Below are 20,233 nucleotides of genomic sequence, written 5' to 3'. Positions count from 1 at the left end.
CCATTCTTTCCTCCCCACTTTCTTTCTTTCTTCTTCCTTCTTTCTTTCTCTATGTATCCCCAATGGTCAGCACAAATGCTTGTCGATAAACTGATTGATGCTGACTTTACTAGCTTTGTAATCTTAAGCAAGTCAAATCCCTGAGCATCAGTTTCCTCCTCAGATAATAACTACTATTTCTATAGAGCTTTAGGTTTGCAAAGCACTTTACAAATATGATCTAATTTCATCTTCATAATAACCCTGAGAGATAGATGCTATTTTTGTCTACATTTTGAAGTTGAAGAAACTGAGACAGAACAGGTTGAATGACTTTTCCAGGGTCACAAAGCTAGTTAGTGTCTGAGACTGGATTTGAAACCAAGTTGTTCTTGACTATGGGTCCAGCACTCTTTAAAAAAGTAGGAGGGAGAATTGTTCATAATAGTTGTGCAATCTGTCACATAGGACTATTATGCGGTTTAAAGGAAAATAGTAGGCTCTATAAAGGCAAATGAACAGTAATACAGTAGTTGTATTGAAATGGGTAAAAAAAAAAAGCCATGGTGGGGAACTGCTGGATGTCTGAGATGTATTTCCAAATATGATGGTACTTGTTATACCTGGTAGCCCAAGGTGGCTCGAGTTGATTTAGCAGATTCAGAATTAGAATAATCTGAAACAGACTGATTTACTCTATGGTGATTTATTCCGATCAGAATTCCTGCTGTGTGTATTCTGTTGTAGTTGTTTTTCTTGTAACTGCAGGGATCATCAGTACTTCCCTCCATGTATGCAGAGTACCAAGTATTTCAGCAGACTGCATGGCTTTTTCTCGGATGGGGTTATAGAAAACATAGTTCCTCCTTGCTTTCTTTTAACATGTGAAGTTATTTGACCCCAGGCCAGGTGATTACAGCCAACATTGCCGACATCATTGCCAATTACTCATTCAAGGATATTCTAAGGAAACTAACTCGAGAAAAACAAACTGAAGTTGCTCCAGCATCCTATGACGACAGCTACCTTGGTAAGATCCATTGACTCTTAGAGGGTTTTGCAGTTGCTCTTGGCTAGAGATGTAAGTCTCATCAGTGACCAATGTGCAATCTTTTGACTTTATGGTCATGTCAGGGAGAGGTACCTTCTTTTCCTATTAGATCTATCGACTTGCCTTTTCCAAAAAGCATTCCTAAATCACTTGGGTCAGCCACACTAGGTAACATGTACACATTCTGATGTAATGGAAAGTCAGTAGCATGGTAAATGGAAAAGACATTAAGAGGCCCTGAGATTAAATCTCAGCTCTGATGCTTCCTACTGCTATAACCCTGAGGAATTTCCTTAATCTCTCTGAGCCTCAATTTTCTTATCTGTAAGATGAGAGGATTGGACTAGAGGACCTCTCAGGTTCCTTTTGTCATCATTAATTTCAAAGATTTGACACTATTGATTACACGCGACATCCCATCTTTTCCTCTCTGTCTTTGTCCACATTCTCCCTCATGTAGGGAACGCTATCCCTGCGCACCTCTTGGAGTCTTTAGCTTCCTTCAAGACTCAGCTCAAGTGCTAAGTATGGAAGGTCTTTCCTGATCTTCCGTTCTCGCTTCTGAAGTTGCTAGTGCTCTCCCCCAACCCTGAAGTTACTTTGGATCTATTTGGTATTTATTTATATGTATATATGTTGTTCCCCCATTCCCATAGAATGGAAATTCCTTGGGGGCATAAATGGTTTTATTTTTGTACTTGTATACTGGTACCTAGCAGAGGGCTTAGCAAACGACTTAATACATGCTTGCTAAACTGTATTGAACTGAATTAATTGAAGGGCTGTTGCCCAAATATTTCTAAACGTAAGACAGAATTAGAGTTCTGGAGATTCCTATAGGTTTTGAGAATCCTGTCATTGGCTACATGAAGCCGTGTTGAGATCAGTAAAAATGTGGCCAAATATTTCACATGTGCGCTGTCCTGTGATTGAGCAGCTAGGTAGCACAGTGGATAGAGTGCTGGGCCTGGAGTTAGGAAGATTCATCTTCCTGAGTTCAAATCTGGCCTTAGACACTTACTAGCTGTGTGATCGTGAGCAAGTCACTTAACCCTGTTTGCCTCAGTTTCCTCATCTGTAAAATAAACTGGAGAAGAAAATGGCAAAGCACTCTAATATCTTTGCCAAGAAAACCCCAAATAGGGTTTGAAAGAGTTGGACATGACTGAAAATGACTGAAAACCATCCTGTAATTGTGTTTCTTTTCTGCTTCCACATAAGAGTAGCCTTTCGCTGTGAATTTTTGTGACAGAAGACATGAAACAAACGCGACAGGTCTTAATGGTACATGTTCCTCTCGAGAAATCAAGAACTCTGGCTGCGTCTTATCAGCAGATACATCACTGAATTTTTCACTTTGCTTTTTTAGTGAAGGGAAGGTTGGGAAAAGTCACCTTTACACTAAGCCCCCTGCTGACTACCTACAATGGAAAAACCTAAGCACCTATATATGGCGTCAGAGAGAGGAGTTGCTAGCACCTAGATATTAACAATCATGATACAACTGTAATTAAAAACATATCTGCTATTTCAGGTTGGATTTTGAAGCATCTCTGCTCTGAGCATCGTGGACCTTAGGAGCTGTGATGTAGCTGTGCTCCTCACAGTGATCTGTAGCCTAGCTTTATTGCTTTTTATAAAGGGAACACACACATGTTAACTTGACTAATGCTTTTCTTTCTCCAGTCTCAGACTTCCTCTTTTGTGACGTTTCTAGAGCTCTCCAAATAGAGGAGGAGCCTGGAAGTGCTTAACGCTGCACATTTCTCTCTAAATAGTTTATTTGTTGGTCTTCCCAGCTGAGACTTGTTCATTCATTCATTTTGTATTTGTTTGTTTATTTACAGGATATTCAGTTGCTGCTGGAGAATTTACTGGAGATTCTCAGCAAGGTAGGAAATATTCCCTGGGTTGCTGTAAGGATGACAGAGAACTTTCTTCCCCTCAATGTTGATAGGATGTGTTAGTTTCATTATGCACATTTTGCAAATGAAAAAAACTGAAGCCCAAAGGGGCTGAAGGAGTTAGGATCATCAGAACATAGATCAAGAGGTAGAAGGGACCCAACCTCCTCATTTTACATATAAGGAAACTGAGTCCTGGAGAGGAAAAGTACTGAAAGTTGCACAGGTTCAGTTCACACAGCTGGTAAATGCTAGCGCTTAGAGTCAAATTTAGGTCTCCTGACCCCAAAACCAAAACTCTTTCCCCTATATTGATGAAAGAGCTGGGAAGAGAGGGCATCTTTCTTGGGTTCTGGATAGAGGATTTGACAAATGTTTAATGACTTGGACAGCATTATGTATTTAGTAACAGATCTAGGATGAGAGACCAAGTGTTCTCTATCCAGTCCAGGTCACTAATAGTTATGTCTCTGGTGTACTAGTAACTGCTGTCCATCTACCTGCTCTAATTCATATTCTTTGAAGAATAAAATTTAGAACATGTTAAATACAGTTATCTGTAGGAAGACAGATAGTCCTTTTATCAGTCATATGTTGATATTGCACATAATGCAGAAACATAAAAAAGCATACAGTAATTAGCTAGACTTTAGTTGGGGCGAATTGTTTATTTTCTCAAAGATATCTGCTTAATTCAAGCCAGTTCTTATATTGGAATTTTTTGATGGTTTGTTTTGTGGCCAAGAAGAGACGAAGCTGGTAATGGCAGAGATTGTAAAGGGGACTAAATCTCTAGTACTATTGGAGGGCGGGGCGGGGGGGAATCTCAGTCGTGTAGTAAATCAGGGATTTTGCAAAGGAAACTATAAAAAGTGCCAGACAATCTGTGAGCACAACAGTTTTAGAATGTTGGTTTCAGCACTTGTGGGAAAGAAATCAGGAACAGCCTTACTCTTGGGCTGTTGTTCAATTCTGACCCAGGAGAAGGCATTGGTGATCCACAGCCATAGATCTTAGAGGAAGGGATTGGGAAAGAGCATCTACCTTCCAATCTCACAAATGCTGTTAAAATAAAGACTACTCAGACAACAGATCCAAGTTTTTAGTGATTTCCAGAAACCTTGGTAGACTGCCTTTGAAATTCCAGTATCTGAGAACATCCTCATCAGTTCAAAAGAAAACATAAACCTTCCAGGCAGGCCACGACTCGATAGGCCACCCGCCTTCAGTATTTACTCAATGAGACTGTCCCACACAAGGGGTGAAGAGAGAAGCCTGTCAAACAGAATGAGTAATTCCACATCCTCAGTAATCCAGTCAGATGCATCAAAGCCAAGCTCAAGCAAATAATTTGGCTCCTGTGGGTTCCCCCTCTCTTTCACTGAAGCCAGACCCTGTCACTGTCTGAGTAGGGAATGGCATTTGAGGGAAGGTTCCACCAAATCATTGGAGTCAAATACAGGTCTCCTGACCCCAAGATCAAATATCTTTGCCCTACATGATGAAAGGGCTGGGAAGTGAGGGCATCTTCTTAGGTAATAGTGTGAGAGAGAGAGAGAGAGAGAGAGAGAGAGAGAGAGAGAGAGAGAGAGAGAGAGAGGAGAGAGAGAGAGAGAGAGAGAATGAGCGAGCAGCTAGATGACACAGTGGATAGAGGAGTGACAGGCCTGGATTCAGGAAGAATTCTGAAGTTCTAATCTGACCTCAGACACTTACTAGCTGTGTGACCCTAGGCAAGTCACTTACCCCTATTTGCCTCAATTTCCTCATCCATAAAATCACCTGAAGAAGAAAATGGCAAACCACTCCAACTGGGGTCATGAAGAGTAAGACACTACTGAAGAATAACTCAAAAGTGATGTGAACAAAATAGGAGGAATCTGAATGTCCTGACTTCCAAATGAGAGTACTCCCAGTTGGCTAACAGTGTTACTCCTCACAAGAGTTAGGCTCCCAGCAATGAAAACTGTCCAAGATGGTGTTCATATTTCCTCTAAAGCAAAAGCAAAATAAAATTAAGGGATTTTAAAGTTCTGAAAGAGTCCGCGATTTAGGCTGAGAACTTAGGTGCTTACTCTGGCTCTGCCCCTTATTAGTTGTGTGATCTTAAGCAGATGACTTTGTGTGTCTTGGCTTCAGTTTCCTCATCTGTAAAATGAGAGTCGGACTAAATAAACGCAGCATCCTGAGTTGGAACAGACCTCTGAGTCCACTGAGTCTAACCCAGCCCTGACCAGGAATCCCTACTATAGTCCCTCCCACCAAAATAATGGATAATGAGTGGACCTCAAAGGCAAGAGGACCTGAGTTCAAGTTCCATCATTGACACATACTGGCTTTATGACTGGGCAAGCCACTTAATTTCTGTGTCTTGGGCAACTCTTCAAGACTATAAATTGCAGAGGAAGTGTTGACTTGCATCACTAGAGAGGTCCCTCACTTAGGGTTCCCTGTACAAATGAAATCTCCAGTCTCCTCCTTGTCATTATATTTTCTTCCTGGTTGGCAGACCCCTTCCTGAGTTCTCACAGCTTCCTAACACTTCCCTGTGCTTGAAAGTCTTGCAGGCGCCAGCTGAATTTAGTTGCTTCTCATCAAATAAGGATGATTGCAGTCAGGGCCAAGTGTTGCCAATGTAGACAACTCACCCACGAATGCATGCACATGGCTTAATTTTCCTGAAAGCTCTTTTTTTACCTCAAGTAGATGGATTTACTACTGAAAATTCCAACACCCCCCCCCAAAATGAATGACTTTGTTCCTAATTCTAATCCTGTTAGCCCAAGCCAGTCAAGATAAATTTGATAAGGTCCAAATTGTTCTGTGCAAGGTTAGGGTTACCTTTTTGATTTGAGAGGGGAGAGTGGGCAAAGAAGCAAAGGAGAGGCTGTTGTCCTTAGAGATTAAACTTAACAAGTTTTTGAATGAAAAGAAGACCCTCACCCACATGTCAAGCTTAAGTTATTAGTGCCATGCTTTATTACATTCATCCCCTTATTTCAATTAACTCCCCAATTTCCATTACTGTACTGATTTCCTTCTGAGTTGCATCATGGTTGGCCCTAAAGGCCACAGCCAGTTCTGAGAAGAATGTTTTAAATGAGAGTCCTCCAGAACTGCGCATCTGAATCTTACAAATAATCTTATGAATATAAGCATATACTTATATTTAATATATCATTATACTTGTAATCACAAATATAATTTATTATAGTATTATGTTAATTATATTTTATATCAGAAAATCATAAATAATACATTAAAATATATTTTCTAGTATGTTGATAATCAAATTTATTGATTCAATTTATATATTAATATGTTGTATTAATGTTTGATATAGTATATTATATTATTAGAAATATAAAATATTATGCATATTAAACTTATATTTATAAATATACTTATAAATAGTACCTATGGTAGGAGGATGCCAGCATCACCCATTCTTTCACATTTGTCTAAGTAGCCTGCAGTCACTGGAGGTTAAGGATATGAATCCCTCAAGCAGTTAACGAGATAGCTGAACCTCCTTTGAAGTAGGGAAGGAGCAGGAGTTGGCCTCTCCTCTCTAGAGCCTATGCAGGGAGGGCAGCTGGCATCAGGTTCAAAAGAAGTAGCCTAAAGAATATACCTGAAGCAACTGGTCAGAAAGAAGTTTAAAAATTTAGAGACACACAGCTCTGAGAAGCACGCTAAAGGAAAGGGCCCCAAATAGAGGAGAGAGCAGACTTTTTATACTCTAAGAAAAGCAGTTGGTTATTTTGAAAGCTGCCTTTCACTGTTCTGGGAGGTGCTTGTTAAAGTTAGTGTTTGCTAGGACGGGCAAAACAGCTAATTTCTCCTATTTGGGACAGCACATCTTTCCATATGTAGCCTTCCAGAGCACGTGGGGATGGGCAGTAAAGGGAACCAGAGAGACTTGACTGATCTTCACTGCCATGGCACCTGGTACTAAAATGGAGTCACTTGTGTCAAGAGAGTGAATGTCTCGGATCTCTCTGTCTGTACCCTGGGGCTGCTGGCTGTGGCTACACCTCTCTCCCTTCTATTATCTGTCAACTTGAAAGCAGCACGAATGAGACTAGGGTTAAGGTATAAAAGCATGCATATAAACCAGGCTTCAGGTTGCACTTCATACTTCAAGGGGGTGTTTAGTTCGTATCTAAACTCTGCTCTGCCTTGAGCAGCACATACCTGGTAATATGAAATAAGCATGTCCACTTTCTAACCACCCATTCTTCCTTTCAGAAATCCTGGCTGGTGTTCCAAGAGGTGCACAGAATTTTGGATACGTAAGTACCATGACTGCATCTCTAGGTTCATCAAAGAGATATCTTTGTCTGTCTCTGTCTCATTCTCTAGCTCTAGCTCTGTCTCTCTCTATTTCTCTGTGTATATACACATATGCCATATATTTTATACACATACACCTACACATATATGCCTACATATACCCACATATATGTATAAAATCTTTCTTGTCTGGACCTATGATTGCATTAGTGTAGGAAGTTTCTCATGAAGAAATTTCTTCTACCAGTGTAGATGAATGAAAATTATAACAACCACAACAATAAGAATGTTTATTAGAATTTTAAGGTTTACAAAAGGCTTTACATAGGTTATCTCATTTGATCCTCACAACAACCCTGGGAAGTAGGACTGTTATTATCTCCGTTTTACAAATGCCCTGTTTGGGGTAAACAGAGGTTAAGTGACTTGCCCAGGGTCATACAGTGACAAGTGTCTGAGGCTGCATTTGAACTCAAATCATCCTGATCCCAAGTGCAGCACTTTATCCAATGGGCCACCTCACTGCTTGAGGCAGAGGCCATTTCTCATTTTCACTTTACATTTTGCCTGTTACCTTGTATAGTGCTATGTACACAGTAGGTGGTTAATAAATGTTTATTGAATAAGTGAAGAAGGAATTGGAAATCAGAAGAACTGTTCAGTGGGTTCCTTCAATCTAAATACATCGAAGATACCAAGACAAAAATAAAAGAGTTTCTTACCTTTTAGGAGCTAACCCCCCTCTAGAAGGGAGTACCTGGCAATTTGAGGAAGCGGAAGACTGTTTTTTTCCATTGCAGGGAAGTTGGCAAAACTTTTGCCTGGAAAGAACCCTCCTGTTGGGATAAAAAGCCTTCATTGACTTTTAGAATTTGTGGTCTCTGCATCCACTTTGCCCATTCAAGACCTCAGCTTATGTCCTCCTATCACATGTAGAAATGAGGGGATGGTGGAAGAAAGAAATGACCTTGAAAGTTACCTATTGTTCTATTGCTTCTCGGTGATACAGCATCTAATTTCTATGATTTTAGGTTTCAATTATTAATTCAACGGACATGACCTTTATTCAGAATTTCACTGGTGAACAGGTAATTTCCATTTTCAACATTTCAACACTTATTGGGGATGCATACTATACTGTGTTGACCTTACTATTTGATCTTTACTATCAACTTTTCGTTAGAAGAGAAAACCAATGAGTACTGGTACCAAAAATGTCAGTGAGTTTCATATAGTCTTCTACACTTTGGGTTTATATTTTAGTAGATGTAACAATAGCTCACAAAAAAAAATAATTATGCCTTGATTATCCCTCTAATAAGAAGGATCTAAGGCTCAAAAATCTGAAATGATGACTAGTCCAAAGAAACATTTTCTTTTTGGCTTTGAAATTCTTTTTTTTTATGCTAGCATTTGAAAATAGATGCATCTGGCAGTCAACTCCTCTTTGTTCTCCATTTCATGCTGGATATTGACCACTTGACCTTTAACACAAAGGTCAGCAGCCTAAATTGAATTTCCTGATTGCTGTCTTTCGCTCCCTCATCTCTTCCCTGTCTTGAGGGAGAGAATTAAGTATGTTAGTTACAAATGGCCCTTGTGCTACAGAAAGTAGGGACAAACCAAGGCAGACTAATGATAAAAATGAAAAGATGATGAGAGGAAATAGTCATTCAAAAATTATTTTTGTGGTTAACTTGCATTAGAGGTGTATTTTTATTGCAATGAATAAGAGGTGATTTTGTAAAATATATATAAAAATAGTTTGGGGATACAAAGCATGTAATAGTGTCTGGTTTTCATTTGCAGATGGCATCTTATTTTGGATATGCTATTTCAGTATCAGATGTCAACAATGATGGGTAAGTGACTACATGCAATATTATTTTTCTTTCCTAACTTACAACTCTTATGCAAAAATACTGAATTTTTCCTACGTGAAAGTTACTTATGACTCCTCAACAAGAAAGAAGAGGCCATCTTCATAACGTGATGGAATTTGAGCTGGAAGTGAGTCACTCAGTCAACGAGCATTTATTAAGCACCTACGATGTGCCAGGCACTGTGCTAAGCACTGGAATGAATTTCAGAGATAATTTTTTTGAAGTCCCTTATTTTACAGATGTAATAATCAGAGGCATGACAAGCATTGGTCAAATTGGGCTTAGCCCCGGAAAACAACGACCAAGGGGACACCCTTCCTACTAGGCAGCTACCATCTGAAGGCCTTACCTCATGGTCCTCTGCCAACCATGCCATGGCACAGCTGCCATTTCCCAGGGTCCCATCTCTGAGATGCTACTTACTTTCTCCCTGAATTCCCAGAGAAATGAAAACCAGACCATCCATCCCAACATGACTATATGTGTCATTAGGCTGTCCTCAGCATTGTTAACTCCAGGGTTTATGCCCCAGATGAAAAATACTTTCTTGCTCTGGAGGCATCCAAGGCCTAGAGATATGAAATGACTTGTTCAAGGTTTTACAATTGATAAAGTTGAGACTCAGAATTTGAACACAGAACATCTGTTGTCAAATCCACTGATCATCCTACTTTAGGGCAAGGTGGTATGCCTGTCAGATAGCTGTTCCCATCCTCTTTAATTCGTCACCTCCAAGTTTCTGAACTGTCATCCCGAAGGAGGTTATTTTATTTTGATTTGAACTTCACCTTTACAAAAATGATTATTCCTTCATTAAACCGCCCACCAAAACTCATCTCGTACATTAAGTTTTGAAGGACTTTTTCATCTGGCTCCCCACACTGGCTCTCTCCAGTAATCCCTCTTTGCATGCCTGTCCACACCCATCAACAATCCACAAATTAGTAAATTATGCTTCTAATGGTCTATTAATTTGGTAATGGGTGCTCTGTTGTTAGGGGTCAGTAGTTAAAGCAAATAACGTGAGCTTGGCCAAGAGCTAAGTTGTGGTTTTTGGTTACTCTTTCTAAAGAGAGCAGTTGATTTTTTAAAATGCACCTTTATGATATTAAGAGCCCCTAATAGGAGCGGTTAAATTGCTAGGCCATTGGAATGACCATTAGCTGTGCCATCTTTGTGCAGCCGGGATTGATTGTGTTTTATGTGTTTCCGTTTTGTATGTTTCTTTATTTGTGTCCGTCCAGTCAGTGGTCCTCTAACAGAATGTAAGTTTCTCCAGACTCCTTTATGTCTCCTTGTGTGTCTCCAAGGCCCCTCTTGCAGGGCTCTGTATACAGTGAGTGCTCATTACAAGCTCATGGTGTAATAGTGGCTGTGGTGAAGAACCATTTTAAAGTTAACTCTGCATAGCTAGGATACATAATCACTTAAGCATTCAACGAGCTATCACATGGAAGGGGGATGAGACCTATCAATTATTCAGCAAGCATTTAATAAGTGCTTGCCTTGTGCTAGGCATTGTACTAAGCTTAAACAATCCAAAAAAATGCAAAACCAGTCCCTGCCCTCAGGGAGCTTACTTTCTAGTGCCGGACCAGGAGCAATGAGTTAATGACACTGCAAAGAAGCCAATTTTAGTCTAGTGGTAGGACAAATGAACTCTGGCAAAAAGAGCTATGCAAAAACGTAATGGCCTCAAGAGGTCAGTCAGTAAGCATTTATCAAGTGCCAGGCACTGTGGGAAGCCAGGCCAAAGACAGTCCCTGCTGTCATGGAGTTCACAGTCTTATAGGAGAGACAACATGCAAACAACTGGAGGTATCCAGGGTAAATTAGAGATCATCAGCAAAGGAGAGGCATAAACTTTAGGAGTGTGGAGAGGATCAGAGAAGTCTTCCTACAGAAGGTGGGAGTTTAGCTGGGACTTGAAGGAAGCCAGGAGGTAGATATGAGGAAAGGAGGGATTCCAGGAGTGGGAGGATAGCCGGTGAAAATTCTCCAAGCATTGTTTGTTACATATCACTCCTCCCCCAGGATTCTCCAGTATCCTTAAGGGGGTTAGGGAGTATCTAGCACTGGCCATTGGTTCAATTTTCCCCTCATCAATTGTGTTCCCCCAACTTTAGGGGGTCCAAGTATTCCAGTTCCATTTAACCACTTAACAGGAAGATTCGCTTTTACAACGTTACATTTTCTTTAAAGAGTAACAAGAATAAACATTCAAAATATATTACTACCTTAGTCTCTGGAGAGGAGAGGGGAATTCAATCCAGAGCTTAACTCAGTTCTTACAGAACATTAGTCCTACCAAGTTCCAAGTCAAAAGCCCCTCTGGTCTTCAATCCGCAAGCTGGCTTCTTGGGGCTTACCTGCTGGGCTGGTAGCAACACTGGGCCTGAGATCTAGGCTCCAAGGTCAACTAGCTGGAGCTCCCAGGTCTGGAGACTTCTCCCCTCCTCCCCCTTCCCCCTTAGAATTGAAAAGAACAAATAAAACAGACCAAAACTCCAATTTCCCAGTGCTATAGGGCATAAAGAAAGAGAGAGAAGGGTAGCTCTTCCCACTACTCAGCTTAGTATGTGGTGCCCATGGTTTAAGTGAATAAGACTTTAACCCCTTAATGCCACAGGAAAAGGGGGGGGGAGGAAGGGAGGGAGGTAAGGTGAGAGGGGGATGAGGAAGAAAGGGGGGGGACGGAGGGAGGGAGAGAGAGAGAGAGAGAGAGAGAGAGAGAGAGAGAGAGAGAGAGAGAGAGAGAGAATGTAACTGTACTTCAGTCAGGTAGATTTAAAGATGAAGCCAATGGAAAGAGAGTGCTCCCACCCATGTGATAGGAAAGTAGGTTGCTAGTGTCTATCACATGGAAAACCTCCATCTCAGTTGATTTGGGCATGTTACAATAGGATCAAAGATGTTGAATGGGAAGGGGCTACAACAGTCTTCTGGTTCAGCGGTGTTTCAAATAAAAACGTGTTGATTTAGAAAACCCCAAATCAACATTATCTATGTTGTATTGTATTTTTGTTTATTTTGTTAAACATTTCCCAATTGCATCAGTTTATCATCTGCTTGCTATAGAGAGCTCTGAGTTTGACACCTCTGATTCTAGTCCAACTTCCTCATTTTATTTATGAGGAAACTGAGGCACAGAGTCATTAAGTGACTCACCTAAGGACACACAGACAGTGTCTAAGCTGAGATCGAAACCTGAGTCTTCTGACTTAAATTCAGCAGTCTTTCCACAATACCAAGTTTCCTATCACTGGAGGTAACCCAGGTAACCACATGTCAAGTATATCTTAGAAAGGATTTCTGCTCAGGTATCAGATGGACTAGATCATCTCTGAAGTATCCTCCAGCTCTGGGATTCTGGGAATCTGTGATTCCACAAGATCAGAAATTTAAAATGTAAGACTGACCAAGAAGTGATCCTTTTAAAATTCAGTCATTTATATATCAATGTTCTTATACTGTAAGCACAAATTGACATATCTACTTACACAAAAAATTCTAACGTGGAAGAGCATATTGGCTAAAGAATGGATTTCCCTGGCATTGGGTAGGAGGAAGCATCTGGAGAATAAATTAAGAACAAAAATGGCATAACGTCCCAATTTCTTTAATGAAAATGCATTTGCATGGTGGCCTACCATGCGTCAAATGGTGCTGCAAAAGCACAGGGATGCCTTCCTGCTGGGGCTTGCACATAGTGTTTTATAGGGTACAAATTGGCTCAATGTGTTCCTTGCCATGGGTCAGCCACTTTTTTTCATTCCTTTCAACTTCCCTCCCTATTTCACAATATACCCTGTAGGACATTATATCCACAGACTCATTCTAGTCTGCAGCAAAAGTTCTGAGGCATTGTATAGTTTTCAGTGTTTAAAGAACAAGAAAAAGCAAACCCTTGTGAGAAAAACCATGTTGGTACCCCCTGATCAAAACAACATGGTTGTAAGTAACTAACACAGGCCTTTCTGCAGTGATAATCAGGCCATTCTTTCTTGTCCTTAAAACCTGCTCCTCTGGCTCATCCACTGTATACTCAATTTCCCTGAAATGTGTTGGTTATTAGGCTGTTCATTCTGAATGCTTTCAAGTGCCTGGAATAATGTCTCCAATAATTTAATATTGTCCCTTTAAAGATAATCTGGAGAACCTGGAGATGGGTGTACTCTGGGATTTTGAAATGCAAAGGTGCCATGTGAATTGGTCAGTATGCACACAGTTAAAATGCTCTTTGGGCATGGATTAAGAATGGCTCATAAAGAAAATACTCAAGTTCATCTCCAACTGAGATAGAAAGCCAGTGGCCTTATTTATGACAATTATATGATCAGTCTCTGCGCCTGTGTTTTTAGGAGATGTATGCTTGGCTTTGCAGTAGACTAAAACAGGAAAAGTGTGACCTCTTTTTGTGTCCCAGTGTTCAAATTTTAAAGTCGACTGGTAAGACTGCCCATAAAGACATAGGCACCGGCCCAAGGCTGTCACGAATCTTCCTGGAAGAGCTCTCAGTACTGGAACAAACACCTTCTATACATTCTAGAACCTTCAGAGTCCAGTTTCAAGTACATGATACATGAAAAACATGAGCGCAAGTGGGGGCAGATCTTGACTCATGCTTTGACCTCTGTTAAACTCTTGGGGCTGGCAGAAGTTTGCTATGATTTCAGGTGGCGGAAGACGTGCAAGCTTCTTTTTAAGAGAAGGGTGCTTTCATTGTTCTGGTCTCCTGGTGGGATTCCAAGTGGAGATTTTTAGGTTGTGTGGTCCAAGTGTCTTAATGAAACTTTTTTTGGATGAGTTATATTAAATGTCCTCAAATTGTTCCAGCATTTTCCATTTACTCTTCAGCTTAAACTTGGCATCATTTGTTGCTATTACATGCTATGTGTAGAGAGGTAGAAACTGTCATGGGGTGAGCCTGGGACTGTGAGGGAAGAGATCTGGGTACTGGTCCCAGGTGTGTCCCTAACTTGCTATGTGACCTTAGTCCAGCTCCAGTTTCCTCATCTGTAAAACAAGAGTTTGACCTAGATAAATACTAAGGTTCTTAAGATCCTGTGATTTTTAAGGGATTGTCTTAATTGAACAGGTAAGCCAGACAGATGAATAAACACATTTATTTCTATGATCTCTCCCCCTACCCTCTCCAAAGTATATAAAAAGTATATAATCCAAACTGTATAATCTTTTATTTAATTTTCACAATCATTCTGTTAAAACCAATCTGTAGACAAAGGAATGGTGACTGAGAGATTAGATGAATTGACCAAGGTTGCAAATGGGATTAGGTGCCTGATTTTGCCTGATATTTGCCTGTTCTTTTCACTACGCTAGCCTGGTCCCATGTTTTAGTCCTTACAGAGTATATGGCAGTATATTAAGCCCTTGCAAGTCTGTAGTTAACAATAGACACAATCTCAGCTTGCCAGGGCCTTACTGTCTACCAGTTATAGGCATTTATAACCTAAAATGTAGAGAACAATCATAGATCTGTATTGACTTTATTTATCTTAAATAACTGGGGAGTGTAGGTCACAAAAGGCCATCCTGTTTAGTGTTTATCCATGATAAAATGGATTCCAATAAGCACTGGCTATCTGGAGTAGTTGACTAACTAGAGTTCATTCTTATTTTCAGGGATAGTTAATGACCATCTCAAAAGACAGGTGGTGATCACCGAGAGTCATCATGGCTTCATCAAAACAAGACATGCCAAGCTACTCTTGATATTTTTTTAGTTATTATACCATTAGATGAGGCTAGTGCTGTAAATATAGTTTACTTCCATTTTACTAAAGCATTTGATAAAGTTGTGCTTGCTTTCCTTGTAAGACACTACACAGAGAAATATGGCCTAAATTATAATACATTTAGGTGAATTCAGAATTGTTGAATGGGTAGACCCCAATGAGTATTCATTAATGAGTCAATGCTATTTTTGAAAGTGGTCTTCAGCAGAATGCATTAAGAATCTTTGCTGGCCCTGGCCTATAAGGGATTTTTATTACTGAGCTTGTACACAGCAGACACTTTGTAAGTGTTCCTTGAATTAAATTGAATTTTGTTGGTCTGGATGCACTTTAAACAATTTATCAACAAGTGTTTATTAAGAACCTACTTTGTTAGGCTAATCTGTGTCCTAAATAAAGTCATAGCTTGCATACTTATCAGATTTTCAGATGACACAAAGCTGAGAAAGATCATTAAAATGTTAGATGACAGAATCAATATCTATGGAGACGTTGCTAGGCTAGAACATTGGGTCAAATATAATTAGATGAAATGCAATCGAGGTAAATGTGAAATCCTACACTTGAGATCAAAAAGCCAACTTCACATATATAAGATGGAGGAGGCTTAGCACACCAAGTGTAGACGTTGTATTAGACTTGTTTTACTTGATCCCAGAAGGCTGATACGGAAGCAACAGACTGATGATATGGAGTCAAATTTAGGTCTGATGCAATGAAAAACTTGTCCGTTTTTTTCTCCTGAAGGATTATGCTCAGTTTTGCTCGGTGAGTGATTCTTGGTTGTAATGCTAGTTCCTTTATCTTTTGGAATATCATATTCCAAGCCCTCTTCTCCTTTAATGTGAAAGCTGCTAAATCTTGTATGATCCTGACTGTGGCTCTATGATGTTTGAATTGCTTCTTTCTGGCTGCTTGTAATATTTTCTCTTTGTCCTGGGAGCTCTGGAATTTGGCTATAATATTCCTAGGGGTTTTCATTTTGGGATCTGTTTCAGAGGTGATTGGTGGGTTTTTTTTATTTACCTTCTGGTTCTAGAATATCAGGGCAGTTTTCCTTTATAATTTTCTTAAAATATGATATCTAGTCTTTTTCTTTGATTATGACTTTTAGCTAGTCAAATAATTCCTAAATTATTGCTCCTTGATCTATTTTCCAGATCAGTTGTTTTTCTGATGTGATATTTCACATTTTATTCTATTTTTTAAATTGTTTTGACCTTGTTTTATTGTTTTTTTTCATGTCTCATGGAGTCATTAGCTCCCACTTCCCCAATTCTAATTTTTAAGGAATTATTTTCTTCAGTGAGTTTTTATGCCTCTTTTACCAAGCTGTTAACTCTCTTTTCACAGTTTTCTAGTGTCACTTTCATTTGTTTTCCTATTTTTCCCTCTACTACTAATCTCTGTTTTCAGTTCTTCCAGAAATTCTTTTTGGGTTTAGGTCCAATTAGTATTTTTTTTTGTACCTTTGCTGATAGCTGTTTTCCACATTGTTTTCTTCTTCTGAGTTTATGTGTTGGTCTTCCCTGCTATGGGTAGCTTTTCTGGTCAAATTCTTTGTTGTTGTTGTTTTCTCATTTTACAACCTATTTCCTGACTTTCAACTTTATGTTAAAGTTGGGCTCTGCTCACCCAGGGGTGAGGAAGCACCATGCCAAGCTTCATTCTTTTTCATGCCGCTATTTTCTTGCTTACATTTATATAGCACTTAAAGGTTTGCAAAGCTCTTTAACATATATTAACTCATTTGGTATGAGTGTAGATCAGTGGAACCAGCTAGAAACCAGGATCAGCTACAATTAAACTTAATAAATCAAAACAAGAGCATAAACTACTTGGGAAAAACTCCATATCTGATAAGAATTGCTGGGAAAACTTGAGAGCCATTTGACGGTAATAAGGCTTAGAGCAATAAATAGCACCATATACCACAATAAGCTCAAAATGAACATATGACCAAACTAGAAAGGTTATGGCATTAACACATACATATATATGTATGTGTGTATATACATACATATATATGTATATTTATATATATTCACAGATATTGCTTGGAGAAAATTCTTAATCAAACAAGATATAGAGAACATTTAAAAAAAATAGATTCTTTCAGTTGCATGAAATAAAAAGTTTTGTCATGCTGCTATTTTCAAAGCTAGTTCTGGACTTCTGAAAGTTTTTGGTGTTTCCAAGATGGAATAATCCTGGGAGGTGTATGGTGACTGCTTTTCTGGTCTGAGCTCTGGTCTTTATCCTGGTCCCCTGCAGCTGAAAGCATTAGCACTCCTCTTTGCTTTGGAACTGTGACCAGGTCCCCTGCTCCCTTGTGCCCAACCCCCAGTACTCCTCTCCACCCTAGAACTGTGACTCAGAACTGCATATGGTCAATAGAGTTGCCAGTCAATGCCAGCTTTACCCAGTGCTAGCAATGGGTCTCCTGTAATCTCTTTCTGACCATTTGTCTAGCCTCCTTACCCTCTCTGGTCTAAGAGCTCCTAAAGCTGCTGCTGCCACCAGGCTTCCACCCCAATGTCACAGACTTCTCCTGCCAACCTCCTAAGTTTTCTCTGGCCAGAAAAATGTCTCACCTTGCTCTTTTGTGGGATCTGCCCTCCAAAATTTGATTTGAAGCATTATTTGAAAATTGTTGAGAGGGTATTGTTAGGAGAGCTCGGGTGGACGATTGCCCTTAATCTGCCATCTTGGCTCCACCCCCATGACAGTTAGACTTCTTTAAGGGTGATTTTCCATGGCCTTCCCCCAGTCATTCCAAATTATACTAATAATGGCGACTCGCATTTATATGGCACTTTAAGGTTTATAAAATGCTCTTTAAGTATTTAAGTCTTTGTACTTAATGCAAGCCTAGAAGTTAATCAAAAAAAGATTCAGAGTATGAGTTGAATGTTTCTTCTTTGTGCAGTACTTTGTAGTCCTAAGGGTTGTGGGAAAGATCAGCCCTGCAGGTCACCAACCAAGAGATAGGGAGGTAAATAAAGCATTGTACATTAGAATATTTAAATCCACTTTCCATTTGTATATTATGTATAACTCCCCTACTTAGGGCTTTGTACTCTAACCGTTAGGGGAACCGCGCCCTCTAATGCCTTCCAAGATCTTACATTCCCAAAGCTCAGACACAAGAGGGAAAATTGATTAGTCATATTGGGTAATACAGTCTAATGAGTAAATTAAGGGATGTTTTCTCAGAATCCCCAACTCCCCTCCTCCACTTTAAACTAACTCAATACAATCTTGTGATAGTCATTTGGGTGAATTCTAAACAATTTGGATTAAATTGTTTAGTGAATGCTGATTGCTGATTGATGAATGAACTTTCAAGGACTCCAGATATTTGGGAAACATAAACAGGCAGGGGAAGTTAACTTGAGACTGTAGATGCACTCCTGAAAAGAAGCCAGTTGATTCTTCTGAAGCCATCTATGGTTGGTTATGAATCTTTGGACAAGTTTTTCAACAATAAAAGATTTTGGTGCTTTTCATCTTCTGCCTGAAACAAACAAACCAACCTGTGTCCAGAACTTCAATCCCACTACCTCAGTGTATTTGTACTGTATCAGGGTTTCACAAAATTACATTCTAACCCATTGACACTTCCCAAACTCCAGCTGTTTATGGTCCCTGCAGGACACAAAGAAGAAACCCAGCAGGAGGCTAACTTGACCATTCTAGGGCCATTTTATTGGAAAGGAAGTAACATTGGATACTTGTGTTGATGTGGAGGACTCAGTATAAATAAATCTATTTGTTGACTTACCCTGAGGAACCCATCCTGGCTCAAGTTCTGGTAGTCAGACTTAAAAAGATTCAAATTAAAAGAAAAACACGGCAAATATCTTCATCTACATTTATCCACCAATATCTGCCTACCTACATCTATATAGATATATTATGTATGTATATATGTATATCTCACACAGAGACATCAATAAAATAGCTGGCTGGTTTCTGAAATGCAATCTTCTAATAATTAAATTTGACTTCATTATCTTATCATGCAATTAGAGTAATTGATTGGATCCTGCTTTAACCCTTTTAAACAAATGCTCTGTTATTCATTGCTTCATTTATTCATTCCACCAACAGCCTTTGCACACCAACTATGAGCCTAGTGTGAATTAGGGGCACTAGATAATAGAGGAGAAGTGGAACACACCGTTATTGTTGAAGGGAAAGTTCAAGCCCAATTTTGGAGCCCAGTTTATGCATGAAACACCTAATTACAATGTGTGAGCAAGTTAATGAGATACATGTGTATCGTGCCTTGGTGCTGGATAAAAATAATGAATGATCACTCTAAAGTGGGTTTAGTCAGAGAAGCAATGGTAGAAAAGATATGGAAAGCTAAATCAGATATTCTATTATTAGTATTTGAAGAAGAACTGTAGCATAATTTTTCTGAGTTTTGTTTGGTTAGATGAATAGCATTTTATTTTTTTAATAGAACATTATTAAATATATGGAGTAAAACAATAAAAATGAGAGGTGAACAGACCATTAGACACCATCAAGTTAAATGAAGGCCTAGCAAAGTGAAGTGATTAGCCCAAGGCCATGCAGCTAATAAATAGCAGAAGAGTCTGTATAATTAGCTCCATGTAGAATGTGGAAAAGCAGCTGTATATGCTTTATGCCTATGTTGTCCATTTACAGAGTTTATTTAACACAAAGTTTTTGCTTGTTTTTTTGACATTTGTCATATTTCTAAAAGATGCAGAATTTAATCCTGAATGAATGTGGGCCTTTTTAGCACTAGGGAGTGAGAGAAGATTTATGAATCGATGGGGATGGAAGATCAAATTGTAATTGAGCAAAAATGTCTTTGGGATGATCACCACAAAGATTCCCTAGAAAATAATACAGAACAACTGGAAAGTCATTGGCGATGAGAGAAAGGACCCAGTATATTGGACACAAGTATACTCTAGTCCTGATTTTGTGAAACTTAACACTGTAGTAACTTCTATGGACTCTTCCATGCTATCCAAACTGCAGACGTGTCCCATAAATAAAGTGCTTTTTAAAATGATATTTCCTTATAAACTTCTTTATTCTTTATTCTCTTCTGAAATATCTTTAAAATCTGGCATGCTGTATGGCATTTTTTTTTCTTTTTTAATTTATTTAATTAATTAATTTTTTTTGCATGAGGCAATTGGGGTTAAGTGACTTGCCTAGAGTCACACAGCTAGTAAGTGTTATGTGTCTGAGGCTGGATTTGAACTCAGGTCCTCCTGACTTCAGGGCCAGTGCTCTATCCACTGTGCCACCTAGGTGCCCCTTATTTTTTTTTTAAATTAGCAGCTAGTGCATCGAAAATGTTTTTTTCTTAAT

The 20,233-nt window shown here is 39.3% G+C and overlaps 1 protein-coding gene across 1 annotated transcript in view; it reads left to right on the top strand.

Annotated features, from left to right (window-relative positions):
• Window positions 1-20,233, top strand: part of ITGA8 (integrin subunit alpha 8) — a 202,716-nt gene that overhangs the window by 51,976 nt on the left and 130,507 nt on the right. The window contains exons 7-11 of the mRNA XM_020987504.2: window positions 884-1,009; window positions 2,878-2,922; window positions 7,186-7,229; window positions 8,262-8,318; window positions 9,040-9,092. Of these exons, the coding sequence (XP_020843163.1) occupies window positions 884-1,009; window positions 2,878-2,922; window positions 7,186-7,229; window positions 8,262-8,318; window positions 9,040-9,092 (325 nt within the window). The remainder of the gene's footprint in view (window positions 1-883; window positions 1,010-2,877; window positions 2,923-7,185; window positions 7,230-8,261; window positions 8,319-9,039; window positions 9,093-20,233) is intronic.

This window comes from Phascolarctos cinereus, unplaced genomic scaffold (genome assembly GCF_003287225.1).
Source record: "Phascolarctos cinereus isolate Bilbo 61053 unplaced genomic scaffold, phaCin_HiC Scaffold_1;HRSCAF=81, whole genome shotgun sequence".
In the NCBI taxonomy this organism is placed as follows: Eukaryota; Metazoa; Chordata; class Mammalia; order Diprotodontia; family Phascolarctidae; genus Phascolarctos; species Phascolarctos cinereus.
This window is presented reverse-complemented; position numbering and strand designations above follow the sequence as displayed.